Consider the following 25959-nt stretch of genomic DNA (forward strand, 5'->3'; position numbering starts at 1 on the left):
AGGAAGTTAGTAATTATGTATTAAAATGACATTCACTACAGATAAGTAGAGTTTTTTTCTAGGAGTTCTTTAGAATTGGAAACTGCATTGATGATTGGTTTTGTCATAAGGACAGCTGTCTAAGTTAACAGATGCTTTAAAAGTATTCATTAGGTGTGTCCTGATAAACTTAATGATGATAGACTCTCTGTTTAATCTGAGTTCTTATTAGGTTGCTTCAATAAAAGAAGCAGTGTAAATATACATACCATACCAGTTTTGTTCCATTTAGGGCATGTGTTTGTACTTAGTATTTTAGCCAGTGTTGATCATTGAGAAATGCCCATGAATGCAGCCCAGAGGAAACAGCAGGAAAGTGAGTAGTGTGGAGCCTGGAATGTGATGGATGAGTGGATGTTGTTAGAACTGATGATATTAAGCCAAAAAAGGGGGACTGTCACAACTATTTAAATATTGCTTTTTTTAAAAAGATGTATTTATTTATTATGAATACAGTGTTCTGCCTGCATATATGCATGCAGGCCAGAAGAGGGCACCAGATCTCATTGCAGATTATTGTGAGCCACCATGTGGTTGCTGGGAATTGAATTCAGGACCTCTGAAAGACCAACCAGTACTCTAAACCACTGAGCCATCTCTCCAGCCCCCAGAGCTATTCTGATTCTTAAAGAGAACTATTGACTGACTGAATTTTTCTTTATATGACAGTTAGCAGAGTTCAGATCAGTAGAACAGTAATACATGGAAAATTTCCTGATTACTAGTAGTTGCTGTTTTGAGTTAAAATTTTGTTTTCTGAGGGCTGTAGAGAAATACACTAGTGGTTTAGAGCACTTGTTGCTGTTCAGAGGAACTGGGTTCTTTTGCCAGCACCCATACATTGGCTCACAACTGTAGCATTCCGCTTGCAGATGTTGTGATGCCTTCTTCTGGCCCCCACTGACACCAGGCACTCACACTTCATGCAGTCAGCACACCGTACACTTAAAATAGTGTCTCTTGATTCCTTCCTTCCTCCTTCCTTCCCTCTTTCCTTTCTTTTTTTTTTCCTGGGGGACATTTTTTTTTGAGACATTTTCTTAATTGAAGTTTTTTCACTTAGATTACATTTTTAAAAATTATGATTAAGAAAGCAATACTGTGAGACAGTAAGATTAATCAATATTTTAAGTCCCTCTTCAAGTCATAGGCATTATCTTAATTCTTTCCTCTTTACTACTACATCTTATTTCTGTTGAGCCCATTGACTGAAAACACTTGTCTTTGTTAGGGTTCTTTTGACTGTGATGAGTACCTGAAGCAACAAGGAGGGGGAGGGGCCTGTTTCAGCTTATAGCTTCATATCACTGTCCATCATCGCCGTCGGGGCAGGGACTCAAGGAGTAACCTGGGGATAGAACTGAGGCAGATTTCATGGAGTAGAGTAGCAGCTAGGGAGGTTTTAGTGTCTTTATATCATGACATAAACCAGTTGGACTCTTGAGTCTAACTGTATTCTAACTACTTAAGGCTTTCACAGTAAGTCAGGATTATAGAAGTTTATTGGTTAAATTTGACTGAAGAATCATGCAAGTATGATAGTTGAAACGTGCTTCAGCTATGGAAATAGAAGTCTAGATGCCCGATTATCATCCTAGTTCCACTTTGTCACCATGGTTTTCCATAAAATTTCTAAAGAAGTTGTATTTTTTTTTCTTGCCTTTTGCCTTTTGCCCCCACCTCTCTGCTCCTACCCTCCTTTTTGGTTGTTTATTTGGGAAAGCATTGACCTTGAGCTTCTGATGTTTACACCTCAAATCCTGCTAATGCTAGGGTTACAGACTTGGGTCACTGTTTAGATTTTTGTGGTGGTGCGTCCCCTGCCCAGAGCATTGTGCTGTCTTCATCCTCATACTAATTTGCTTCAGTCTTGGTCTTTTGAATTTGGTGTTAACTGGCAGCTGTGGGATGCTAATTTGGATATTTTACTCCCTTTCATATCTTTATACTTGTTGCTAAAATACCCATTTCCATTGTAAACAGTTTATGATGTTGTTGTGGCTTTTCCAAGCTAAGAAAAAAATTTGGGTAAATATGAATGAAATCTCTCTGTAAGGCTAGCCTTTCAAACATAGGCTAAACTATTAATTATACTGCTTAATTAGATAGTATGTATATTTTTATGTAAAGTAGATTGTAAAGTATTTGTTGTGTGCTTGATTTGTATTTGTAGTGTCCTGAATAACTCCTCAAGGCATAGGTCCTCTAAGTAGAGTGGCAGTATATCACAGTAGTAGCCAACATTTTTATTTCTGGACATCATAAAGATCTTAAATCAAATACCAAAGACTGGTCATTTTCTCTTAATTTCTGATTGTATCATTATACCACCAGACTGGCTAGCTTTAGAATCAATTAATTCAGGGCACATCCAAATTTCAAATTATGTAATTGAAATTGATTAGATAATTAAAACTGAAGAGACTGATTGAAATGGTATTAGTAAAGGTGTTCTTATTTTAAAATCTTTTTATTCTTTTTTGTTTTGTTTTTGAGACAGGATCTTACTATGTAGTCCTGGCTGGATTGGAACTCATTATGTAAATTATGCTGGGATTAAAGGCATGTGCATTGTGCCCAGCAATTTAAGCAAACCTTAATAGCCATCTATTTTAATTTAAATTTTTTTTGGGGGGGGGGAATTCAAGACAGGGTTTCTCTGTAGCTTTGGAGTCTGTCCTGGAACTAGCTCTTGTAGACCAGGCTGACCTCAGACTCAAAGATCCACCTGCCTCTGCCTCCTAAGTGCTGGGATTAAAGGTGTGAGCCACCACCGCCTGGCAGTCTTAAATATCTTTATAGACCAGTTATATTATCCATATATATGTTATGTATATATTAGCAGAAAATGTATTTTTCTATTTTTGAATTAAAGTACTACTTTATTACAGCATAGTTTTCAACCTTCCTAATGCTGTGACCCCCCCCACACACACCATAAACTTATTTTCGTTGTTACTTTATAACCAATTTTGCTATTGTTTTGAATCATAATGTAAATAAATCATGACATGCAGGGTATCTGCTATGTGACCCTTGTGAAAAGGGCCATTTGACCTCCAAAGGTCAACCCATAGGGTGAGAACCACTGCTTTCTGGTATATTTTAATTCCACTTTGCTCCTACACCAACAGTTAGTGTTTAGAACCACGATGCATTCATGTTAGAATGAAGGATGTTAGGAAAGATGGGAATAGAATAGAGAAGCATTATGTAGTGAATGATTGAGACTAAGTGATCGTACATCTGAGAATGCCCAGTGGTTTAGCTTTTTCTTGTGAACTAACAGCCAGAATATTGTAAATTTCCCATATTTTTTTAAAACAGGGTTCTCATGTATCAGCCATCTTCTGTAAGGGTGCCCAGTGTGACTTCGGTTGATCCTGCTGCTATTCCACCTTCATTAACAGACTACTCAGTACCATTCCACCATACGCCAGTGTCAAGCATGTCATCAGATTTGCCAGGTATGTGGAGAACTTTTCTTTCATTTGATTTAGTTATATTTTTTAATCTTAATCAACATAACAAATATGTTTGTGTGTATACACACATGCATATAAATAAATTAATTTTTAATGTAAATGCTAAAAGAAATTTGAAGACCTCATGTAGAAGTATTGCTGTCTTAGTATGTCATATTCTGTTATTTTAATTGAGAATCTATAGATTCCTGATGATAGGATATATTGGAATAAAGTAAGAAGTTTTTGTAAAATTGTAGAAAATTTGCACCCAGGCTTTTTCTTGGAAGCTTAGGGGACAGAGTTTCCTTAAAAGTCTTTCTTCAAAACTTCTATACATTTGGGCCCAGTTTTGCTTAGTGATCTTTTCTGTAAGGATAGGGTTAATCATGTATTTCTCTAAAGTAGGTCTTAATATTTGGAGATACTTCCATATTATAATCATCACATGTTAACAATTCAAATTTGCTTTAATTACCTTAGTACAAGAATTTATGCAGCCAAAACCATGATATAAAATTTAACCACAGCCTCCCAGTGTTTTTTCTTCCTTCCTCTGTGCTGAGATGCTTTTTTAAATATTTTCTGTCAGTCAAGGCTGAGCAAAGTTAGAACTAGTACATCATATATTTATGACTTCTATCTATGAACAATTTTAATTTAATACACTTTGCTCCTGTTTTTTTAGAAGTTGGTTTTGATCTTTGGTTTATTTTATTCTTAAATTGATAGTTTTATTCTTGTACAGTTTTTCCTCTTGAATTTAGTTTTATCTGAATAAAATTTAGTGGAAAAGAGTAGATGAAAAATAATACCCACCAAAAATGTCTTTTAGAAACTATCAAAGGACATTTGAGATTAACATATGTTTGCTTCACTTGTAGCTTGTGATTTTTTTTGTACTTCTCACATTCTTTGTGAGACTATCTAAGACCAGTCAGAGCATATTCGTTGTGTGCAGAGACTGCCAGGACATAAATGTGAGGGTTCACAGTCCCACAATAGAGTCTTAATAATCAATGTGTTGTAACCTTGGCTAAACTGACGAATGAATGTTCATCGTCTTCATATATGTTAGAAGTATATATTTCTAAAGAATTTGCTTGAGACCTTTAGCTGAAAGTTAGTTTTTGATAGTGAACATTTCCATTTACTAAAGTGAACCTTTATTTCTTAGAAATACCAAAAAAAGGTATGAGGCACTAGTCCTGCTAGTTTGCATTATGGGAGTCTGAATGGTTTCTTTAAGTTTGGGAGAATTTTCTGATTTTGAGCGTAAGTGATTTTTTTTTTTTTTTTTTTTTTTTTGTGGTGGCTTGTCTTTCTTAAATGTGTCTGACTTTTATATTTTAAAAAAATTAAGCTTGTGGAAATCATACTTATATTCAAGGCTGATAATTGACCAATATAAACCAATAATCTGGTTAAATACTGAAAAACTTTCTTAGCATTTGAAAAGCTTAAATAGAATAGGGTCAGTTATTCTTAGGAAAAATTGTTAGTTATTAAAAGTTGTATAGCAATTAGACATCTAAGAAGTTTAGTTTTTTACTCCTGTTTTATTGTCTATGCACTTTTTGGTAATTAGTGATCTGCTGTATAATTTTTATGTAATTAGTCATAATGTGCAGTTTCGCTATTGCTAAATTTAATAATTTTATAGTAAAAATTTAAGTAGAACAACAAGAATGGAGAGAAGACAGTTTTCATAGATTCTAACATTCTTTTTAAACATCATAAATCTGAATCTTCTGAATCTGCAGGAGAACAAAGAAGAAATGATATTAATAACGAAGTGCAGCTTGGAACATCTTCTGATACTGTGCAACAGTGAATACAAAATAAAACATAATTTGTATTTATGGAGTGGAAAACAGCTTGATTATTTCAAGAAAAAATATGTCTGCCTTATTATTGCTAGTGCCATATTGTCAGGTGCGAATGGTGCTCAAAAGTTGTATGATTTTACATATTCAACCATGTAGCATTTATTCTTTGTGAAGTTTATGGCTCAAGTAAGGGAAAATTGTGTGTTTGTCAATGAAGGGACAAAAAGTAAATGATCAGCCCTTTTTATTAATAAATTTAAAATTAAAAATAACAACTTTATTAGTATTAATTAAAAGCATAAATTGTATTGTTAGAATTCTTAACATCTTTTTTTTAGTTAAAGATAACAGCATTTTCAACTGAAATACTTGAAGACTAAAAAGAAGCTATCATTATGTTGCTACAATTGAAACATAATAAAATAAGAAAATAGTATTCCTAACAAGGCAGTAAAATTTTACTGTTGAAACCATTTCATATGCAAAATGATGTTCTTAAATGATAAAAATGATGATAGTTTATTCTTTTATTAGTAGGGATAACTTTCAAACTACATGGGAATGTTTTCATTGAGGAATATTCACATTAAACCCTTTTTGGAGTTTTTGTGATTCTTGGAAGGCAATCTGAATTTCAACGAAGCCTTAAAAAAATGTTTATACATCTTATGGGCATGTTTAAGTTGTAGTCTAGTTATCTGTGGGTGAGACATTAAAACAAGTAGATCAAATTCATCTAAAAGCTTTTCTAAATAAATGTTGCATTTGCTGGGACACGCGGAACCAGTAAACAAAATGTTAGTCCATCTGGAAAGCTGGGTTGAAATAACCAATATTGGGAACCATCGGCGCTCAGTGTACATTCTGTAGTGGAGAGCACAGAGATGGTAGTAATATTTATCACACTGTCATGTCCACTTAGAGTCACAGAGTGGCAACAGTTTGAACATTGGGGGAAGTGAGCATTCTCAAATAATGTTTCGATTTGTGGTACATCTTCTGAAATGGTAGTATTTTCTTTAGCTTGTTATTAAAATAGATTGAGTAATCAACATAAAAATGGAAAGTCAGACATGGTGACTTATGCCTGTTATCCCTGCACTTAAGAAGCCTAGGCTGGAGGTCAGTGAGTCCATGTGTTAGCCTGTGCTACATTAGGACCTTTTCTGACAAGAACACTTCCTGTTCTACAGAGAACCTGCGTTCATTTTATAGTACCCATGTGGCAGCTCACCCGCACCTTTAACTGCAGCCCTAGAGTATCTGGTGCCCCCTCTTCTGAACACTGTGGGTTCTTGCACACACACACATTCACTCACAGACACACTCAATAAATAGATTTTAAAATGTCTTTTAAAAAAGTAGGAGCTATTTTAAAATTGAACAAATTGTTATGCCACTTGGAGCAACAGTGAATAAAACAACAATGAATAAAAAAATCAACCCGGTTTACTAAATGATATTTCATGACTTGGTCATATAAAACTTTCAGAAGACATAAAAAAGTTAGGTTTGAATTGCTGTTTAAAAGCAGAGAGGTTTATTAAATAATTTAAAGTGTTCTCCTTATTTAAATATATCACCTTCTGGTTATCATTTTAATGGGTAAATTATTTCAACAGTGAATTGTGGCTTGCTTTGTTCATCAGTTTAAAGTTCTATATTATGTAGCTAATTAACAGATTATACTAACAAGTTTAAAATATGCTTTAGAAATTGTTTCAGTAATTCCTCCCAAATGGCTGGGGTTACTGCTTGTATCATAAGTGTTTAAAATACACTCATTTGTAAATAAGGAAATAATGACACTTTAAATATTTTTAGTTAAAATTGTTCATAGTTTTTATTAAATGTGTCCATTATCTTTCTTACTAATCTCTATTTTCATAGTGATATAGTATTATATTAGAATTTCACTTCATGTGGTTGGTATATTAAATGCCAGCATATAAATATTTATGGAATTGAATAGACATTGGCCTATTTTGTTTGTTTATTTGTTTGTTTGTTGTCTTTTTTGAAACAGGATCTCACTGTGTAGCCTTGGCTGGCCTGGAACTCATAGAGACTTGCCTGTCTTTGCCTCCAAATTCCTGAGCAGCCTTGCCCTAACTTAATGGCCTCTGTCCAGTATGTACTTTTAAAAAATGTTTTAAAATAACTTAGAAGCATTCAATCACACAGGGAAGTCTTCAGAGTTTACTTTGAAGATTATTGGTAAACTTTTCAGACAATTTTTTTATACTTACTGTTACTTGAGTATTTATTTAAGGAAAATCCTTTTCACATTTCTATTTCCAGAATGCAGTTGTAGAGTTGCAGTTCCTTGGTTTAGAAATTGCATTAGCTGGGTGAGGATCTAATGGGTGGTAACTGGTTTAGTTGTGAGCAGCAGTTCCCAAGTGCTTGCTTTGCACAGAGCATTACACTCTGTAGAATTCTTGATGTGGGATCTGTTAAAGAATTCGTATTAGACGCACCTAACGTGTATTTCTGAAAAATAAATGTGAAGTAGCGTAAGAACCTAAGTATGTTGTTTTTTAATGGTCCAAAGATAATTATCATGTTTTTCTTTTTTATTGTTTCTTGCTATATTAAGTTACAAAAGGAAAAGATTTTGGTTAACTAGTCCAACTCTGGAAATTTTTGTACTGTGGCTTTTGAGTTGTCAGGAGGCAGTTTTTCCACTTGTTTGGTCAGAGAATGTATTCACCTTTCATTTTAGATACATTAGATATCACCAATTATGATTATAGAACTTCAGTGTCGCTGAGAGGTGAGCATTTGCCGCAGATGTTCCCTGGCTTATAAATGCAGAATGATCTTGGGAAATAATTCTTGTCTCCACAATATGAGACAACTATTAACAAAGCATTTTTGTTCTAGGTTTGGATTTTCTTTCCCTTATTCCAGTTGATCCACAGGTATGTATCCTGAATTTAAGCAACTAATTTGTATTTGGTTGTTGATTATGTCATACTAACTGAAAATGACCAGTTGCATAAAATCAGGACAGTTGATTCTCATGTGGACAGAAAGGAAGTACCATAGAAAAATTGTACAATTTTATTTGAAGGAATAAAGTTACTGGTTTTCAATTATTTTTTATTGTTCTTATTACTTAACTTTCTATTTTTATTTATCATAAACAGTTGATCTTTCTTACAAGGGCTTGAGTGATTAGAATGAGTGACAGCAATACTAAATGCATGGGCTCTATACATTAAAAGATTTATATAAAACAGTCAACTAAAGTTCATCAGATCCGGATCACTGACTGAGACTGGATCATTGTTTGAAAGACAGAGGCAGACTTTGAAAAGGCTTCAGTTGAAAGTTGCTGTGTTTTCAAAGGAAAGAGATTCTAGGAGTATCCCAGAATTCCAATCTTAAGACTTCATGGTGAGCATGGATTCTGCTGACGATTAACAGCAGAGACAAAGCACAGGAAGAGCAAGGGGCAAGGTGGGCGAAACAGCCAAAGAAAGCACTTGAGTGGTGCCTAGGGAGAGATGGAAGAATTGTCCCTGTCTCAGCAATTTCAGAATTGACTAACTGCAGGTCCAGTATGAGCCTCCTATCTCCTCAGTATCTGCATCTGATTGCACAAACAACACAGGAAATTTGAGCCCAAGATATATATGGACTGAGGATTTTCTTCTCATCCTGACTTTATTTATGAGTAAGACCTTACAGGGGAAGTTACATAGTTTTCTAGAATGTAAGTTCTTCAAGCTTAAGAGAATTACATACTTTTATGTGAACAGTGGTTTAAAAGAAAAATAGTCTTGGAACCCATGGTTTTTCATAGTTTTATTTACATGCTTAGTGGGAAACTGATTTATTTGGTAACTTGGTCGGAGGGTGAGAGTGACTTCACTTCTATTGACTATAGAATCCATAGGTTTCCTCTTACATCTCCATGTTGTTCCATAATCCCTGTTATCCTTTTGCAGGTATATACTTAAGGGATCTAGAGTAAAAGTTGCAATGGCTACAACCCAAGTCTTAAGTATTCAAGGCACAGAGTCCATTGGCAACAGGATGGCACCTTTTAGCATTTTTACAGATTAGTGCTATGATATAGAAACAAAGCTTGAATGGTAGCAGATTTTAGTGGAATCATCTAGGCTTTTTATAAATATTTTTCCTTAGTTTCAATATAATTGACTTGATATTTGAGAATTTTTAATACTTGACAATTTCACTTTCAGAGCTTCTTATGAATGTTTGTTGAATTTTTCATGGGTGGCATTAATTTTATAGACAAGCCAGGAATTAGCCATCTGAAAAGCCAGTAACTTTCTTTGTCAAAAGGCAGCTTCAGTCAGGTATAGTGGATCACCTGTTTAGTCCCATCACTTGAGGGGCAGAGGCAGGCAGATCTCTGATGTCCAAGGACAGCCTGGTTTATGTAGTGCGTATGTTGTGCTTTCCAGGAAAGCCGGAGATATATAGTGAGACCCTGTCTTGGAAAAAAATCAATCAATCAATCAATCAGTGATGAATGAATGAATAAATAAATGGACAGGCAGCCTCAATTTTACTTGTTCTCTCAGCTGTTTTCTTTTTCTTCTTTTAATGCGCCTTGAAAACCATGTAATCTGAACAATTTAGTTCTGAATTGCTGTCCATAACTCATTGTCTCTAAGAGTCTAAATGATATAGAGGATACATAACATTAGGTATCCTTGTTGATTTTTTCCTGTAGTCTAACTGAAGACAAACTTAGTAGCATTAGACATTACCTGTACCACAGTTGGTGCACTTGTGCCTCATGTAAAACATTGTATTGTGAAATATAAAATTCCAGTTAGCTCTTATTTTAATTCCTTATAATTTTAGATTACTGTGCTCAGGTTTGTATTTTATGGGAATCGGCCACCCAGATGGACGGGTACTTGAAATAAGAATATTTGGAGAAGGATCTTAAGAAGTGTTACAAGGAATATTAAATTTGTGGTTATGATATTAATCTCCCAACATCCTGTGATAATTAGCTACCATATAGCCTCAAATTCAGAATGAATGTTGACATGCTGATTATACAAGTATTGTCTTTGTTTAAAGAGGAATCCAGTGCCATCATTCAGCTTGTTGCTCTCAACATCTGTTTGATTCTAAATTTTGAAAAATGAGTGAACTTTGTTTCAATTATTAAGTTGTTTTTGAAGTTAGTTTTAAGTCATAATTGGGGGTGTCAGTATTTAACAATTATGAAATGATTTCAGTCATTGTTGACATTGCATTTTCCCTGTGTATATGGCCAACAAACAACTTCCACACATTCAAGACAATTAAAAATGTGTGGCATTCAGTAAAGAATATAAAATAGCTAAGCCCATACCACCTTTTATTTAAATACAAAATTTGTTATTTTTAAATCCCCCGAGGATTGACCTTTGTCAGTTGTAGGTATTTTAGCAATCTCTAGTCTGTCTGTTTAAACCAATGTAGCCTCTTCCTCATCAGCATCGTTGTTTGTTTCAAGCAGTACTGCCCTCCTATGTTTTTGGATAGTCTCACCTCACCCTTAACAACAAGCAGTACGTCCGTCACCACCACCAGCCCCCATGAAAGCAGTACTCATGTTAGTTCATCCAGCAGCAGGAGTGACACAGGGGTCATAACCAGCAGTGGAAGTAACATTCCTGACATCATCTCACTGGACTAAAGGCGGCCATACTTGATTCTGGGAATCATTCATCAGAACTACTTTTGGATATCTAGTCCATGGAAGCTATTTTTTTGCAATTTAATATTTATTGAAATGTCAGATGGATTCTTTGCTTTCTGAGAAATGAACACAGATGACTCCTGCAAGAACCAGATGGCAAGCAAGGACTTTTCTTATGCCATACACTGAGCATCAGATGTATTTCATCTACGATGGTGTCTTCTTGAGCAGTGGATTTCAGTTCCTACATTACTGGATGGATTCTACAAACAATTTTTTGTTACAATAAACAGCAATAAAGTTATGTAAATACTTAAACTTTTCTAATTAAAAGAGAATGTAATCACTGATCTATAATAACAGCCACTTCTGTTTAATCCAGAATGAAGGAAAAGTAGATGGGAAGAAATCATGTTTGCTGAATGGATACTTTCTGTTTTGTTGAAGTAATGAAGTTTCAGTAACTAGCCAGAGCTTGGCTCCACTTTTCTCCTTTCAGTTCACCACTCTTCATGATAGCATCAAAGAAAATGGTCTTTGTGTTCCGTGTTTTTCTCTTGTCATTTATACTTTGACATTACATGCTGGTATATGCAGAGATAAGTGCTGAGGTTTGGTTGCTCTTTATAGTTATTATGTTTAAGAACACTAGGCAGATTTTATGATATAATGTGTTATTTTTGGTTACTATACATTCTTATTCTAGAATTTTCTACAATCTTGAGACTTGTTTTTTTAGAAAGAAAAAGTATACAGTGTTTGGATGGAATGTGCTCAAGTTAAGACTGGAATAGCTGGTAGAATTTTCTTTACAATGTTCAGAAATATTTAATACTTGGGAGGAACCAGAACATATTTAGAAGTGGAAATAACTAAGTTCTTCCTATGAATTTAATTTGTTTCATATATTTTATATACTAATACAGAATACTTTGTTGGTTGAAACTTTTCACATTTTAATGTCACGGATATATTTAAAGTCTTTGATCATAATTCCTCAAATGTAATTTCTGTTTCAGCAGTGATTTTTTTCAAGTTTAAAGAAAAGTCCATGGAGGGTCATACCAGATCTCATTTTCCTGTTTTTTTTAAATGAAGTCTTTTGTGAAAACACAGACACAGAAATTAAGGATGTTTGAGTTGAAGTGAGGGAAAGGGGCCCACAATTCCACTTAATGCTGCCTTTAAAACACACCTCTCATGTGACTGTTCTGGGTGAACTTTGGAAAGTAGTGTGCCTCCAATGTGTTTGAGTCACTAGAAAACTGGGTTTCACTGTAGAAGCTTTCAGCATTCCTGGTTTCCTTTTGCTTCATTTGGGTTTCTTAGTTTTTAGTTTTCAAAGATGTAGTACTTTCTTGATGCCTAACTTTCTCTACCTGTGCTATGTCCAACTTAAAGCATAGGGTTTTTTTTTTTAGTGGCTATTCTTAATTTCTCAAATAAGTTCCTGCATAAGGACTCTCTGCTTCCACTCATGACAGGGGCTTATTACTTTAGAATTGGTACAGTTCTAAAGAGCTGGCTTGTCCCTGTTTGGTGTTTTATCTTTCAAGTTTTCGTGGCCTTTTTGTGCTTTTTGTACAAAATGCCTGTGTAGTTCTTCATATTGCTTCTTATTTGCCTCCAGCACCCTATGTTCTTTCCTTTTGATAGGACTTTTGTATCATCAAAGATAAGGAAAGCAAAAACAGCCCCTGTGATCACGGTAGGCAATGGTTCTTTGGCCCTATGGCCCCATGGCCCCTGGCTTTTAATTTCTTAGCCAGTCCAGATAGAGAATTTCTTCTTGTAGGATTTTATGTTGCTACTGTAAGTACAGATGCAGTTTCTGTTACCTCTGTAATCAGAAATAGTAGCCTGGCTTCTGTAGTATAATTTGTTAATAAAGAAGTGATGCAGAGTTGTTATCATTTTGTTTACCCATTAGAGTATCAAAGACTCCCTTACAATGAATCAATGAAGTCTTTTTAGTAACGAAGATGGTAATAGAAATTATTTACCTAGTTCTTATTATGGATACCTCTGTACATTTGTTGTTTTCACAGGAACAGTTGTGTTCATTTTCTCTGTTTATTGAAATTACAAAAAATTTTACTTTATCTCAGGTGACTAGCACCTTTAAAATAGACTTAAAAGTTTTTCATATTGATATTGGGACATACTTTGTAGGTATCTTTGAAGGTATGTACTTTTCTTTCCGTTCCTGGCTCTGTGGTTGTAAAGCCAGTCTCTCCTAATGTCACATTCTTAGGAAGATCTGGCTGCTTAGTGGTGTCTTGTTAATGCAAATTTCTGTTTAATCAGATAGAATAAAGAGGTCATCCTGGTGTTAGTTAGGTGTCAGCCTTGTGGCCATTATCTTCAGATATTTCCACCTAGGGAATGTGCTTAATGCTTATGGTCACTTGGCCAGCCTCTATTTTCATCTTTATCTTTTTTTCCCCACTTAGAAATATTGAAGGGCTTTGGTAATTTGAGACAATGTAGCTGCTACACAGAGCTCTCTCTCTATTTATGAGGACTGCTTTCATTAGCTTTCTGACCCCCAGAAGAATCAGTTTTAGATTTTATTTCCGTTTTGGCCCCCAAATTAAAAATATTTGATATATGTCCTAGGATAATTCTAAAGATCAAATGAAATAGGTCAGGTGAGTTTAAATGTATGGCCTTGTATTTCATTTTTTCTATAATACTATAATAAAACCATGATAGTGATAACAGGGATAGTGAATGTGATTCAGTTGGTCATAACTTTTCATGTTAAATAAGTTTCCATTAGAGTAGTCTTAATGAATTTGAAGGGAAGATGCAGAATTTTAAGCAAAGTCATGTTGAATGGGGTTGAAAGAGCCTGTTTTGACTTTAATATGCCTTGAGTCAGTCTTGAACACTCACCTTTGTCTGCTGCCAATAAAGACACTCATTTAGTTGCATTTGTGTTTTTAAGTAAAGTTGATTTTCATAAACTATTTTTTTTTTAAATTCTCAGGTATGTTCTTTTCAGTTCCTTTGCTTGGTTACTTAAAAGAAAAAAAGTACTATTTTAGTAAACATTGTTTTTCTGCAAGTTTATCTCTACTTCTATGAAAAGTCATAACTTATTCCCATCTTTTTTCACCTTCAAAAATAAAAATTAGTCCTCATTTAACTTGAGTCTGACATTGATTTTTAGTAGCTCTGGGTCCAGGTAGTGTGGCAGTTTGGAGTTGCCGTTTGGCAGGCAGTGAATCACTGAGCCTGACTCAGCATCTTTCCTGTATTTCATGTATTGTGGTGCAACATGTTAGAAAGCTTTGAAGGAGCTTTCTGCTGTTTTTAGAGATTGGTGCTCTTGGTAAATGACTTGTTTGTGTCTTCCTTCTGTTAGGAGCTACATCATAATTTATAAAAGCAAATAGAGCTAGATCAGCATGTTGTCCCTTTGTTCTTCTTTGCCTGTCTTGTTAGTCATGCTTTGTTTTCTTGTTTGCCAGTAGTATTTGTTCTTTGCAGAGAACCAAAGTTACAGGCAGCTATTATATTTTGTTCATAATACACACCAGCAGATAGCATGGAAAGATAGTATAGCTACTCTTCCCATAGAACACATTTGTCTTTGCAGGTATCAGCATTAAGATCTCCGTGGACCATGAGGCAATGACTGGAAGATAATTTCTCAAGCTTCATGAAGTTAAAAAAAATACTTTTAACCATATATATGTGTCTCTGTATATTTGTGTGAAGGCCAGAAAAAGCCTTGGATCTTCTGGAACTGTTGGATACAGAGCACTTGTGAGCCACCTGATACGGATGCTAGGAACTGAACTCAGGTCCTCTTGTAAAGCAGTATTGCTCTTAATCTCGGAGCCATCTTTTCAGCTCAGTTTTAAATATAGAGAGTTGCTTTGTGTGTAGGAGATTTGTTTCAGAATCCTCCTCCAATACAAAAATCTACAATGCCGGAATTTCATAAAATGGCATAGTATTTGCATAAAACTGACATAGTATTCATATATGGTAAATCAGATTGAATATAATGCCTAATATAAATGCTATGTAGGGAATACAAAGAGTCTGTTCTCAAAGTGCTGTTTCAGCCCTTCCTCTGGCTGTAGAACTCTGCAGTTGATTGGATCCTTGGACATAGGATGGATGGATGTGGAGAACTGACTACACTTGTCTGACATGTTCCTGAAGATACTGTGTGGATACTCAACTGACTTTTCACATGACTTTACTTAGCACTGTGAAGATATCATCTGAATTTCAGACTAAATTTTCTTTTTTATTTTGTGCTAAACCTTTTGTGCCTAAGGACAGCCCTTAAATGGTGAGCACCTCTTGTAAGGTTCATTCCCCTTTCTGATCTCCAAATACCAGTAGGATTTCCTGAAACAAAGGCAGTCCAACATAAACTGTAAAGGTGGTAAAGCTAAGACAACCACTGCCTTTCACTTTGCATTCTTTTCTAATGTGCTCCTTCAGTGTGTGTATGTGTGTGCTCAGGTGCCAAAACAAGGCGTGTCGAGGTCAGAGGACAGCCTACAGCAGTCAGTTTTGCCACCCTGTGAGTACTTTTATTTTGGTTACCATAAAGTGTACTTGCCATAAAGTACTGAGACTAGTTCCAGGCTTGAGAGGTTTATAATCCAGTTCTGAAAGGTCAAGGATTCTTAGTAATTGTGCTACGAACTTAAACTACTCTCCCATTCATTGACAAATGAAACAGATTTCAGTATGTTTCCTGACAGGGTAAGTGCTGACTTTGACCTAGAAAGCTAGAGAGTCTGACCTAAACCAACTGAAAGATAAAATATCCTTGGTCAAGGTGACACTAACTTAAAGACTGGTTTCAGATGAAAACCACAGAAATTGAAGGATATATGCAGGTTTCTGCCCTACTCTCAACTCTGGGAGAGTCATGCTGCTGTTGACAGGCACAATTGCATGTCATTTATGGGAGACAGTTTAGGTGTGAGATACTTAGGAAGAACTGTCAGGCCCTTCCGTTTTTCTGCTGTTAAATTCAAATTTTTCACCCATTTTTGTCTTTTCTCTGTAGTGTATATATTCTATTCACAGTTGCCCATTCCCTCCTTAACCAGTCATCTGTTTTGGGAATCACCATGGTACAGAACAATACCACCTAGGGCCAGTTACTCCACAGCTTACTCACTGGCGCATTCATACAATTCTGCTTACTCAAGAGGTAGTTGCTGCTGGGTTGCTGTTGTAGATACATTGCCTGCAAAAGGGAGAACTTGAATGGCCTTATGGAATAGCTCTGGAGAGCTTCCTGATGGATAGTGTATTAGTTAACTTTCTGTTATTTTGTTGAAGCACCCCAACAGAAAAAGATTTATTTTGCTTGCAAGTTCCAGAAAAGATACAGTTCATCATAGACAGGACATCAAGACGTTGACTGGTCTCATTTCATTTGAGCACAGGAAGTAGAAAGAAGAGGAAGTGGGGCCAGGCTATGAAACCTCAAAGCTGGAAATGAATGTTGTACTTCCTCCCGCAATGTTCTACCGCCTCAAGGTTTCTGTAATTTTCCCTATCAGCATCAACAGCAAAGGACCAAGCTTTCAAATAGATCAGCCTATAGGAGACAGTTCTTCAGTTTGTTGTAAAACTCACACCATTATTTCTATATTACAAACAGGGAAATGGTCAAAATGACTTGTCCAAGATCATGTAACTAAGTAGTGAGTCAGTTCTTAGCCATCAGTTCAGGGGCTTTGCTAGGTCATTCTTGTTGGAATTTTTTATTTTAATTCCTTAACAATTTTGGTGCAGAATCTTGGAACCCAGGGCCTCTGAGCATTTGCTCCAACATTGAACTACACTCCAATTTCCTCATCTTAAGTGTTCCCTTAGTATCTTCTGTCATACCATCTTGTTCCTATCCTGCTAATGGTAATGACTTTATGTATTGGTTCACCACAATACTAGACTGTAAGCTCCATGAGGGCAGAGTGGTTTTGCTTGTATCCCACAGTAACATGGTATGTCGTGCATGGTGGATATTCCTTAAATATTTGTTAATGAAGAAGCAGTGATAGCCATTTACATTTAGCTTATGTTGAGGATGGAAATTCAATACCTGTTGAAAATTCACTAGTAGCAGGCATTTAGGAGAGGAAAGCAAAAGGAGAACTATGTTTAGAGTGGGTGGCAGAGGTAATAGATGTGGCTAGTTGGAAGGAAAGTATCATGCGTAAATACACTTTAGTCTTGAGGCTGGGAAACTGACTTACTATTGGACTCGGGACTTTAAATGGTATAAAAATAAATTAATCCGATGACCCTAGACAAAATATAGGCATATCCTACAGAAGCCTGAAAGGATTTCATACTCAATAGCATCTGCTTTGCCATTTTTCCATCTATCATACTACACTCCCATCCCACCCAGCTCTAGGCAATCATTATTCAACTTCCTGTTTCATGTGCCTGTTTGAGTATTTTGTGTACATTAAATGAGAACATGTGGTGTTTGTGGTGGCAGCTTTCATTTGGCTTAGGTCTTCAAGAATCATTCACAAGTGTAAGTGACTTGCGTCTGTCTTGAATATATATGCATTTGCTTACCTATTTTCTCATAGACATTTGAGCTATCCCCATGTGCTCGCTGTTATGAATAATGTCATGCTCGTTCACATACATATATATGCATACACATTTGTACATTTGTGTATGTATGTGCATGTGTGTGGAGGACCTAGGATAATCTTGGTTGTTCCTTGTTTCTGGTTTTTTGTTCTTCCCCCCCCCCCTGCTTCCCCCTCCCCCCCAATACAAGGTCCCTGCTGGGACTCGGGCTCCTGGATTAAGCAAAACCAGCTGGGCAAGCAAGTTTTAAGAAACTGCCACCTCTCCAGTGCTGGAATTATAAGCACGCACTTCCATGCCTGGATTTTTACATGGATACTCAGAATTGAACTTTGATGGTTGCATAGTGGACATTTGACCAGTTGAGCTATCTCCCTAGAGAATGAATATATATGGGTTTTTTTTTAAAAAAAAAATTCTTTATGAGTAGAATTTGCTGGGTCATTTGGTAACTGCTTAACTTTTTGAGGAGTTGCCAGACTTTTCCAAAGCATACCATTTTAAATTCCCAGCAGAAATTAGGATAGTGCGGTTTCTTCACATCCTCACCTAATGTTAGTTTTTTTGTAGCCTTCCGAGTGGCTGAGACTGTTATAATAGGTTTGATAATGCTTGCTTTTTCTTTGCCTGCTGGTCTCTTGTATGTATTCTTTGGGGGAAACCTATTCATTTCCTTTGCCCACATTTTCATTGGTCTGTTTGTCTTAACCGAGTTAAGAGTTCAGTTGTTTGTTGATATAAACCCCTATTGGGCTATTTAATTTGCATATACTTTCTTCCTGTCTGAGGAGTATCTTTGCACTTCCTTGATACTGCCTCTTCAAGGACATGTTTTAAATTTTGATAGTCTCCAGTTTATTTCTTTCCCGTGCTGTTTATGTTTTTGGTTTCTTGATTAAAACACTATTACCAAATTGAAGGTAGTAGTTTTGCTGGCTATTTTTATGTCAACTTGACATGCAGTAGGGTTAGCTAGAAAGAAGGAATCTATCTTAATGAAAATAACCTCCATATATGATTGGCCTGTAGGCAAGTCTGCAGACATTTTCATGATTGGTAATTCATGTGGTCCACCCCTCCCATTATGAGCAGTGCCATTCCTGGGCAGGTAGTTCTGGGTTTCATAAGCAGAGCTTAGTGGAGGTACATGCCTTTAGTCTAAGCAGTCTGGAGGCAGAGGCAGGCAGATCTCTGAGTTTGAGGCCAGCCTGGTCTACAGAGCTAGTTCCAAGAGAGCCAGACCTGCACAGAAAAACCTTGTCTCCAAAAGAAAATAAAAAGGAGGAGGAGGAGGAAAAGGAGAAGAAAGCTGAGCAAGCCAGTAAGCAAGCAGCATTCCTTAAGTTCCTGCTTTAATTTCCTGTTCTAATTTCCTTCAGTGATGGATTGTTACCTGGTACTGTAAGCTGAAATGAACCCTTCAAGTTGCTTTTGATCATGGTATTTTATTAAAGCAATAGAAATGCTAACTAATACAGTAATGAATTTACTTGTACTTCTTGTAAGAATGTTTTGTTTTTGTTTTTTGAGACAGGGTTTCTCTGTAACTCTGGCTGGCCTGGAACTTGCTCTGTACACCAGGCTGTCCTTGAACTCAGGTCCGCCTGCCTCTTGGGTACTGGGATTAAAAGCATGTACCACTACTGCCCATATTTCCTGTAAGAATTTCATAATTTTAACTTGTATTTGCAACTGATCCATTATAGTTAATTCTTTATTGGGTTTTTTCCATTTATTGAATATAGATTCTTTTCTCATACAATATATTTTGATTACTGTTTCCCCTCTACTCATTCCATCCCTTCCCTCAGGATTCACTCCTTTTCTGTTTCTGATTAGAAAATAGCAGGCTTCTAGGAGATAACGACAATATAATAAAATAAAAACCATGCCATTGAGGCTGCGCAAAGCAACCCAACAGAAGAAAAAGAGCTCCAAGAGCAGGGACAAGAATCAGAGACCCACTCATTAGACACTCAGGAAGCCTATAAAAATACTAAGTTGAAAATATATTCTGTAACTCAAAATGTATGATATTGGTTGTGTTGTGCTTTGTACCAGTCAGTCCCATTTGAATGATGCCTCTGCTACTTGGGATTTTGGCAGTTATTTAATCTCGTTGTGATTCAAGTTCCTTGCATAAAATGGGATTCACGAAATTCTTTGAGAGGTGTTTTAGTTAGGTTTGCTAGTGCTGTGATGAAACACCACGACCAGAGCAACTTAGGAAGGAAGGGGTTTATTTGGCTTACATATCCACATCACAGCTCATCATCCAAGGAAGTAGGGGCCGGAACTCAAGCAGAGCAGGAATCTGGAGGCAGGAGCTGTTAACAAGGGCCATGGGGGTATTGTTTTACTGATTTATTCACATGGCTTGCTCAGCCTGCTCTCTTACAGAACCCATAACTACCAGCCAGGGAATGGTACCATCTAAAATGGTCTTGGCCCTCCCTCAGGAATCACTAAGAAAATACCCTGTGGGCTTGCCTACAGCCTGTCCTTACTGAGGCATTTTCTCAGTTGAGGTTTCTTCCTCAAATGACTTTAGCCTGTTTCAAGTTGAAGTATCCAGCACAGGGGATTGTCATTTTTGAGATGGAAGCACATGTAAAGATACTGTATCAGTACTTAGCATCTATTTAGAGCTATTCCCTTGCAGAAGTGGCTAACACTGGGTTATTAAGGTCTGGGGTGAATAAATGGCCCTCAGTTTACTCAAATATTTTCTACCTCATGAGGACCATGAATGCATCTGAAGTATTAAAGTAGTGAGGCAGTGTTAGCAGGCCAAAGGTATTTAAGTATATGCCGGTTATATTCACAGACTGAGTTTAAAAGCAACCTGGTTTTAAATACATTAGTCTAATGCAGTATTAGGACATGTTAGTCATATAATAAACTTACTGTATTTTACTATTATTTTAGCCAGGTTCCATTTTAATTGCTTTAGTAACTTGGCATTATCCTTACCAATTGCTTTTCCTTACTAATATGCTCTATTCGTTAGGAGTGTAGTGTTGAAAGTATTAGAAACTGAAGCAGAATCACCATCTCAAGGCTAGGGGCATCTCCAAGGGATTAATTAGCTAATCCATTCTGTGGGCTGAGATCCAAGACTGCATTGAAAGGGGAAACTGGCTGAGCACAGGCATTCATCACTCTTTGTTTCCTGACTGTGGATGCAGTATGACCAGCAGTCTATCTTGCTCCCATACCTACCCTGCTAATATTCCTTGGATATGAAGACCAAAACACTCCCTTTCTTAAGGTGCTGTAACTTTTCTAAAAGAAATTGGCGAGGTGTTTATACAAAACTTTATTAGGCAAGATATTTATGGAATTCAGTGAATAGTGGAATGAAGGTTGTATGTTAATCCTATTAGTTGATATGTGAACTAATAAAAAAAGCATAAATGCTTTTTATCATACTGATACATTGATGAATGTAATTGGGGAAAATAGTTTTTCTGCCTTGTTATAGGTCAAAGCAACTTTTATCAGCAACCAATGAGAACATATTTTCACAGCTTACAGAAGGGTTATCCTACAACAATGTAGCTGATGCTAACCTTGAACTCCTGATCCTCCTGCTTATACCCAGTATAAGATGAGATGGCAGGTTTATGCTACTATGCCTGACCGAACACTGCGCATTTATTCAGCAATATATGTTAACCTATATGGGTATTATGCTTTAGCCAGAAATCTTAAGGAGTCCTCCTCAATTGCTTTCCACCTTGTTTTTTTGAGACAGTTTGTCATTGAACCTGGAGTTTATGGATGCTACTAGATTAGTTGGCCAGCTATCCCTAAGGATTTTCCTATCTCTGCCTCATACCGCCATTCCCTACTTTTTACATGGGTGCTGGGGATCAGAACTCAGGTCCTCATGCTTGTGTAGAAAGCACTTTACTGACTGAGCTCTCCTCTCCCCACCTGATACTCTTTTTTAATTATATTTTTAAATATTTGCTAAAATTGATCACAACTATACCAATAACCAAAACAGTGGGATCAAATTAGGGGGAAAAAAACCTGCAAAGTTCCTAACTACTTAAAACTTAGGTATTACAGTTCTAATTGCGTGGATTGGAAATCACATGGTGCATCAGATAGGATCATTTGCTGCTGTTGTAAGACTTAGTTGTGGTTCCCTGCACCCACATGTAGCCTCACAACTATCTGTAACTCCCGTTTCAGACACCACCTCCCGGCCTCTGGACATCAAGCGCTTAGATGATATATGCAAGCAAAATACTCAGTCATGTAAAATTAAAAGAATTGTTTTTAAAAGTAAATACTAAAAAGAAATGAAGCCATACAGAAAATTAGAAAATATTTTGGGTGATAATGAAGACGTATCATTTTAGATCCTGTAGTGTACAGCTTAAAGTTGTGTATTTGGTTTTATTTTTGAGACAAGATCCCTTTAGGTAGCCCAGGCTGTCCTTGAATTTATGATCCTACTACTATCTTAGCCAGCTAAATTCATGCATTTATAGCAAGTACATAACATCAGCTGGGCATCAAGTCTTCAACCTGTAATCCCAGTACTCCAGATATGGAGGTGGGAGGGTTGTCACGAGTTCAAGGACAGCCGTGCTACCGAAGAAAGCCCCTGTCTCAAAAGCAACAAACCAAAAATAGTGAAAGAAATTGAGACATTACAAGAGAGAGAGAAAAAAGGCTGAATTAACTGCTTATAAAACAGATGAAAGTTAGTGAAAACACGGAGTATGTAGGGAATTATAGTACAGTGTTAAGTACAAAATGTAAGTTGAAGAGATAACTTAAGAGTCAATGTGAGCAGCTAAGTGTTAAGACCAAAAAAAAAAAAAAAAAAAAAAAAAGTGTTCAAAAACCAGCACTGGGGAGAACTGAGAAGCCCTATAGTCCTTGGATGGAGATTTGTAGAAAAAAGCCAAATGGTCCTGAGGGAGAGCTTTCACAACCACACTTAGAGTTAAATGTTCTATTGACTCAAGGGAACATAAAGGGCATATAGGCACAAACAAACAAAAAAACAAGCAAACAAAAATCAAGGGCTCTAAGCCTCCAGTCTTCATTCATTGGGATAGGTGGCCATGAAAACTGCATTCTGCCCATTGTGGTGTTTGAATAGGAATGGCCCCCATAGACTCATATTTGAATACTTAGTCATCAAAGAGTAGTAGTATTAGGAGGTGTGGCCTTGTTGAAGGAAGGGAGGGGCTTTGGGATTTAAAATACTGAAGGCAGGGCTAATGTTGTTTCACCTGCAGATTTGAATGTAGAACGCACAGCTACCTGTCCAGCACCATGTCTGCCTGTGTGCCACCGTACTTCCCATCATAACAACTATGAATCAAACCTTTGGGCTTTATAAGTTGCTGTGGTCATGGTGTCTTTTCACAACAATGGAAACTAAGACAGCCCAGGATAGTGTGAGCGTAGGGTATGAGAACTGGGCTCTACCTCAGGTTAAGAAAGTGATGGTCACATTCCATTATTGCTGCGTTCAACAGGGCAGTTAGTTAAAGGCCCACCAAGACTCATGCCAGGTGTTTTATATTACTGAGACTTTAGTTTCTTTCAGGATTTTTAGTTTTGTTAGACTCGCTACTCTTTCTTGAGGTAAACCTGGTAATTGTTATTTATGGATGATTTACTTCATCAAAAAAGTCTCAGAATGACTAAAAGTTTCAGATAAATTTAACACTTTTGGCAAATATATAAGTAAATAAATAAAAAATCTCAAATTGGAAAGCCTTCAGACAAATAGAGGTTCAAATAATTCAGCCATTTCATAAACTCTTTTTTTAGATAAATTCATGTACACATCGATCTGCCTGTGTGTGTTCTATTCCATTAGTAGTCAGTATAGTTCACATTTCACTGCTGTGCTCATCATGGTTTTCAAGCGAGATAGGAAAAGAAACCCTTTGCACTGAAATCTGGTTGAGAGCTGCAACTTTAATACAACTGGCTAAAATTGCAGTTGCCTACCAAGATAGTGCTTGTATTTCTACAGGTGTCTTAAATATGCATGTTAAAGCAGCTTTCTTAGGGCTATAGTGTTTGTGGCCTCAACTCTAACGGTATCAGCCCTCCACTCAAATCTTCTAAACAGGCACACCAAAGCAACAGACAAAGCCCTACAATTTCACTTTCAAGAGGAAATATTTTTTGTTGGCTTTTTTTGTTGTTGTTGTTTGTTTTTTGAGACAGGGTTTCTCTGTGTTAAAGTCCTAGCTGTCGTAGAACTAGCTCTTGTTATCCAGGCTTGCCTTGAACTCACAGAGCTCCCCTTGCCTCTGCCTCCTGTGTGCCACCACCGCCCGGCTTAAAAGGAAATTCTGTAAAATAAGAAAAGTGAACCAATGTGTATCCTTCCCCTTAATTTTTATCCTTTTCTTAAAATTTAAACTGCTTAATCTTTCAACCCTGTAAATTCCTGTCTTTGGGGGGAAGGTAGCATAGAAAGCCAGAATCGTTTGTGTAGCCACTGTGGGAACACCTAGTGTGGCTCTCTCTTTAATGCCTGCACTTGAATCTGAGCCATGTGGTAGCTATGTCTTAATAAACTTGCTGACTTTGCTTCGTTCTGGCTCATCCTGAAATTTTCTTCTGTATAGTTAAGAATCCGCTTTCCCTGGATGGAGATCTCCAAAAGGGAAGGGTGTGTTGGGCTGTGGCTCTCCACTGCTACCAACTTTTCTACAATGTGGTGTAGCATCTGGTCAAGCTATTGCTCTCTGTTTTTAAAGATTGGGTTTTTAAAAATTAACCAAGTGAAATTGCAACAAATTTCCTAAGACTCCCATTTCTCATTCATGTTAGTAGTTGCAGATCTTGTCCCACTTTGCTCTTGCTTTCAGTTCTTTTCCTCTTGACTTTGGTGACACTTGTTATTTCAAGAAAGACTTCATAAGTACATAGGTGAAGTGGCCCATGTATAGTGCTTAGAACTTGCCTCTTGTAGCATTGCCATAGAACCTATGGCTGAAAGCAAGGTCTAAAAATCAGAATTCTAGGCTTAGTATTTTGCTGCATGGTAATTTGCTAAAATGTCATGCTTTTTCAGTAACTGCAGTTAATGCAGCCAGCATACATCCTGGTCATTAAATTTCTTACTGTGCAAACATCCCAGCCTTTCTTCTTCCCTCTCCTCTCCTTCTGAAAGCACCCAAATGCTGGAGGGATATGGTCCAGTAGGAACTCTCATTCAGGGATGGGAGAGCAGTATGGTATAGCTCCACTTTGGTAGTTTCCTTGGAAAGTGAGCATACAGCCACGATGCTCCTTAGTGAATGAATTTACCCAAATGAATTTAAGACGTACATCTCACAAAATCTACCTGTGGAGATTTACAGCTTTGTTAGAAATTGCCAACACTCAAAAGCAATCGAGATGTCTTTTAGTAGGTGAGTGGGTAAGTAAAGGGTGGTGCACCTGGACAGTACAGTATCATCCAAACAAACAAGCAAAAGGTATCCGCACTCTGGAAAATGGCTAAGTGCTGTTTGCTATACAACGCTATCCCAGAACCCAGGTGATAAGCTGTATTTGCTCTCTTGCACACCTATCGCACTAGAGCTATGGAGTGCAGAGACCTGAGAATTTCTGGGACTTTTTGGCTGCCAAAAGCGAGCGCCAAAAGATAGCCTCTGCATCAAAGGATTGTAGATCAGTGGTTCTTAATCTATAGGTCTCTACCTCTTTGGGGTCCTATATCAGATATCCTGTATATCAGATACTTAGATTATGGTTCAAAATTAGTTATGAAGTAGCAATGAAACTTCATGGTTGGGGATTCACCACGGCACGTGGAACTTGTATTGAAGGGTCGCAGCATTAGGAAGGTTGAGAAGCGCTGGTGTAGATAGTGATAGAGGACAATAGCCCTCCCTGACCCCACACATCTATGCACACATTTATCACACATACAAAATAAGAAAAGGGGACTGGCAAGATAGTTCAACAGGTAAAGGCACCTGCCACCAAGCCTGATCCCTCAGACCCACATGGTGGAAAGAGGACCAGTTCTCTCAAGTTGTCCTCTGATTCCTGCATGCGAAACAAGACATGGTGTTTGCTTCCCTCCCAACCCCATGCACACAAAAATTTTCAAAATGTAATAAAATTTAAGAGAAATGAAGTATTAAGACAGTCTTTAAAGTCTGCACACCATATGGTTCCATTTGCATGACAACCTGAAGTAGGTAAAACTTCCCAGAGTGAGATGAGCGGTGGGGACGAGGGCATAGAGGGTTTTGAAGACAGGGAAGTATTTTGTATGGTACTGTGATAGGACATAAAGACATTGCACATTTGTCAAAGGTCACTAACGTGTAACACAATGAGTGAACCC

General features: G+C 36.9%; 1 protein-coding gene across 9 annotated transcripts in view; it reads left to right on the forward strand.

The window, feature by feature from the left end:
- The window catches only part of Pias2 (protein inhibitor of activated STAT 2), an 81505-nt gene extending 64014 nt beyond the window's left edge, over positions 1–17491 (forward strand). For 5 of the 9 annotated variants that reach the window (XM_038329560.2, XM_038329564.2, XM_038329566.2 and 2 more), the window contains 3 exons: positions 3367–3506; positions 8219–8256; positions 10824–14165. In XM_038329560.2, coding sequence (XP_038185488.1) covers positions 3367–3506; positions 8219–8256; positions 10824–11006 — 361 coding nt within the window. In that variant the 3' untranslated portion in view covers positions 11007–14165. Of the gene's footprint in view, positions 1–3366; positions 3507–5266; positions 5605–8218; positions 8257–10804; positions 14166–14613 lie in introns of those variants that run through there. The other 4 variants (XM_038329568.1, XM_038329561.2, XM_038329567.1 and 1 more) reach the window with 4 other exon arrangements.
- Positions 17492–25959: the final 8468 nt, after the last annotated feature.

The sequence above is a fragment of the Arvicola amphibius genome, chromosome 5 (assembly GCF_903992535.2).
Source record: "Arvicola amphibius chromosome 5, mArvAmp1.2, whole genome shotgun sequence".
Lineage (NCBI taxonomy): Eukaryota > Metazoa > Chordata > Mammalia > Rodentia > Cricetidae > Arvicola > Arvicola amphibius.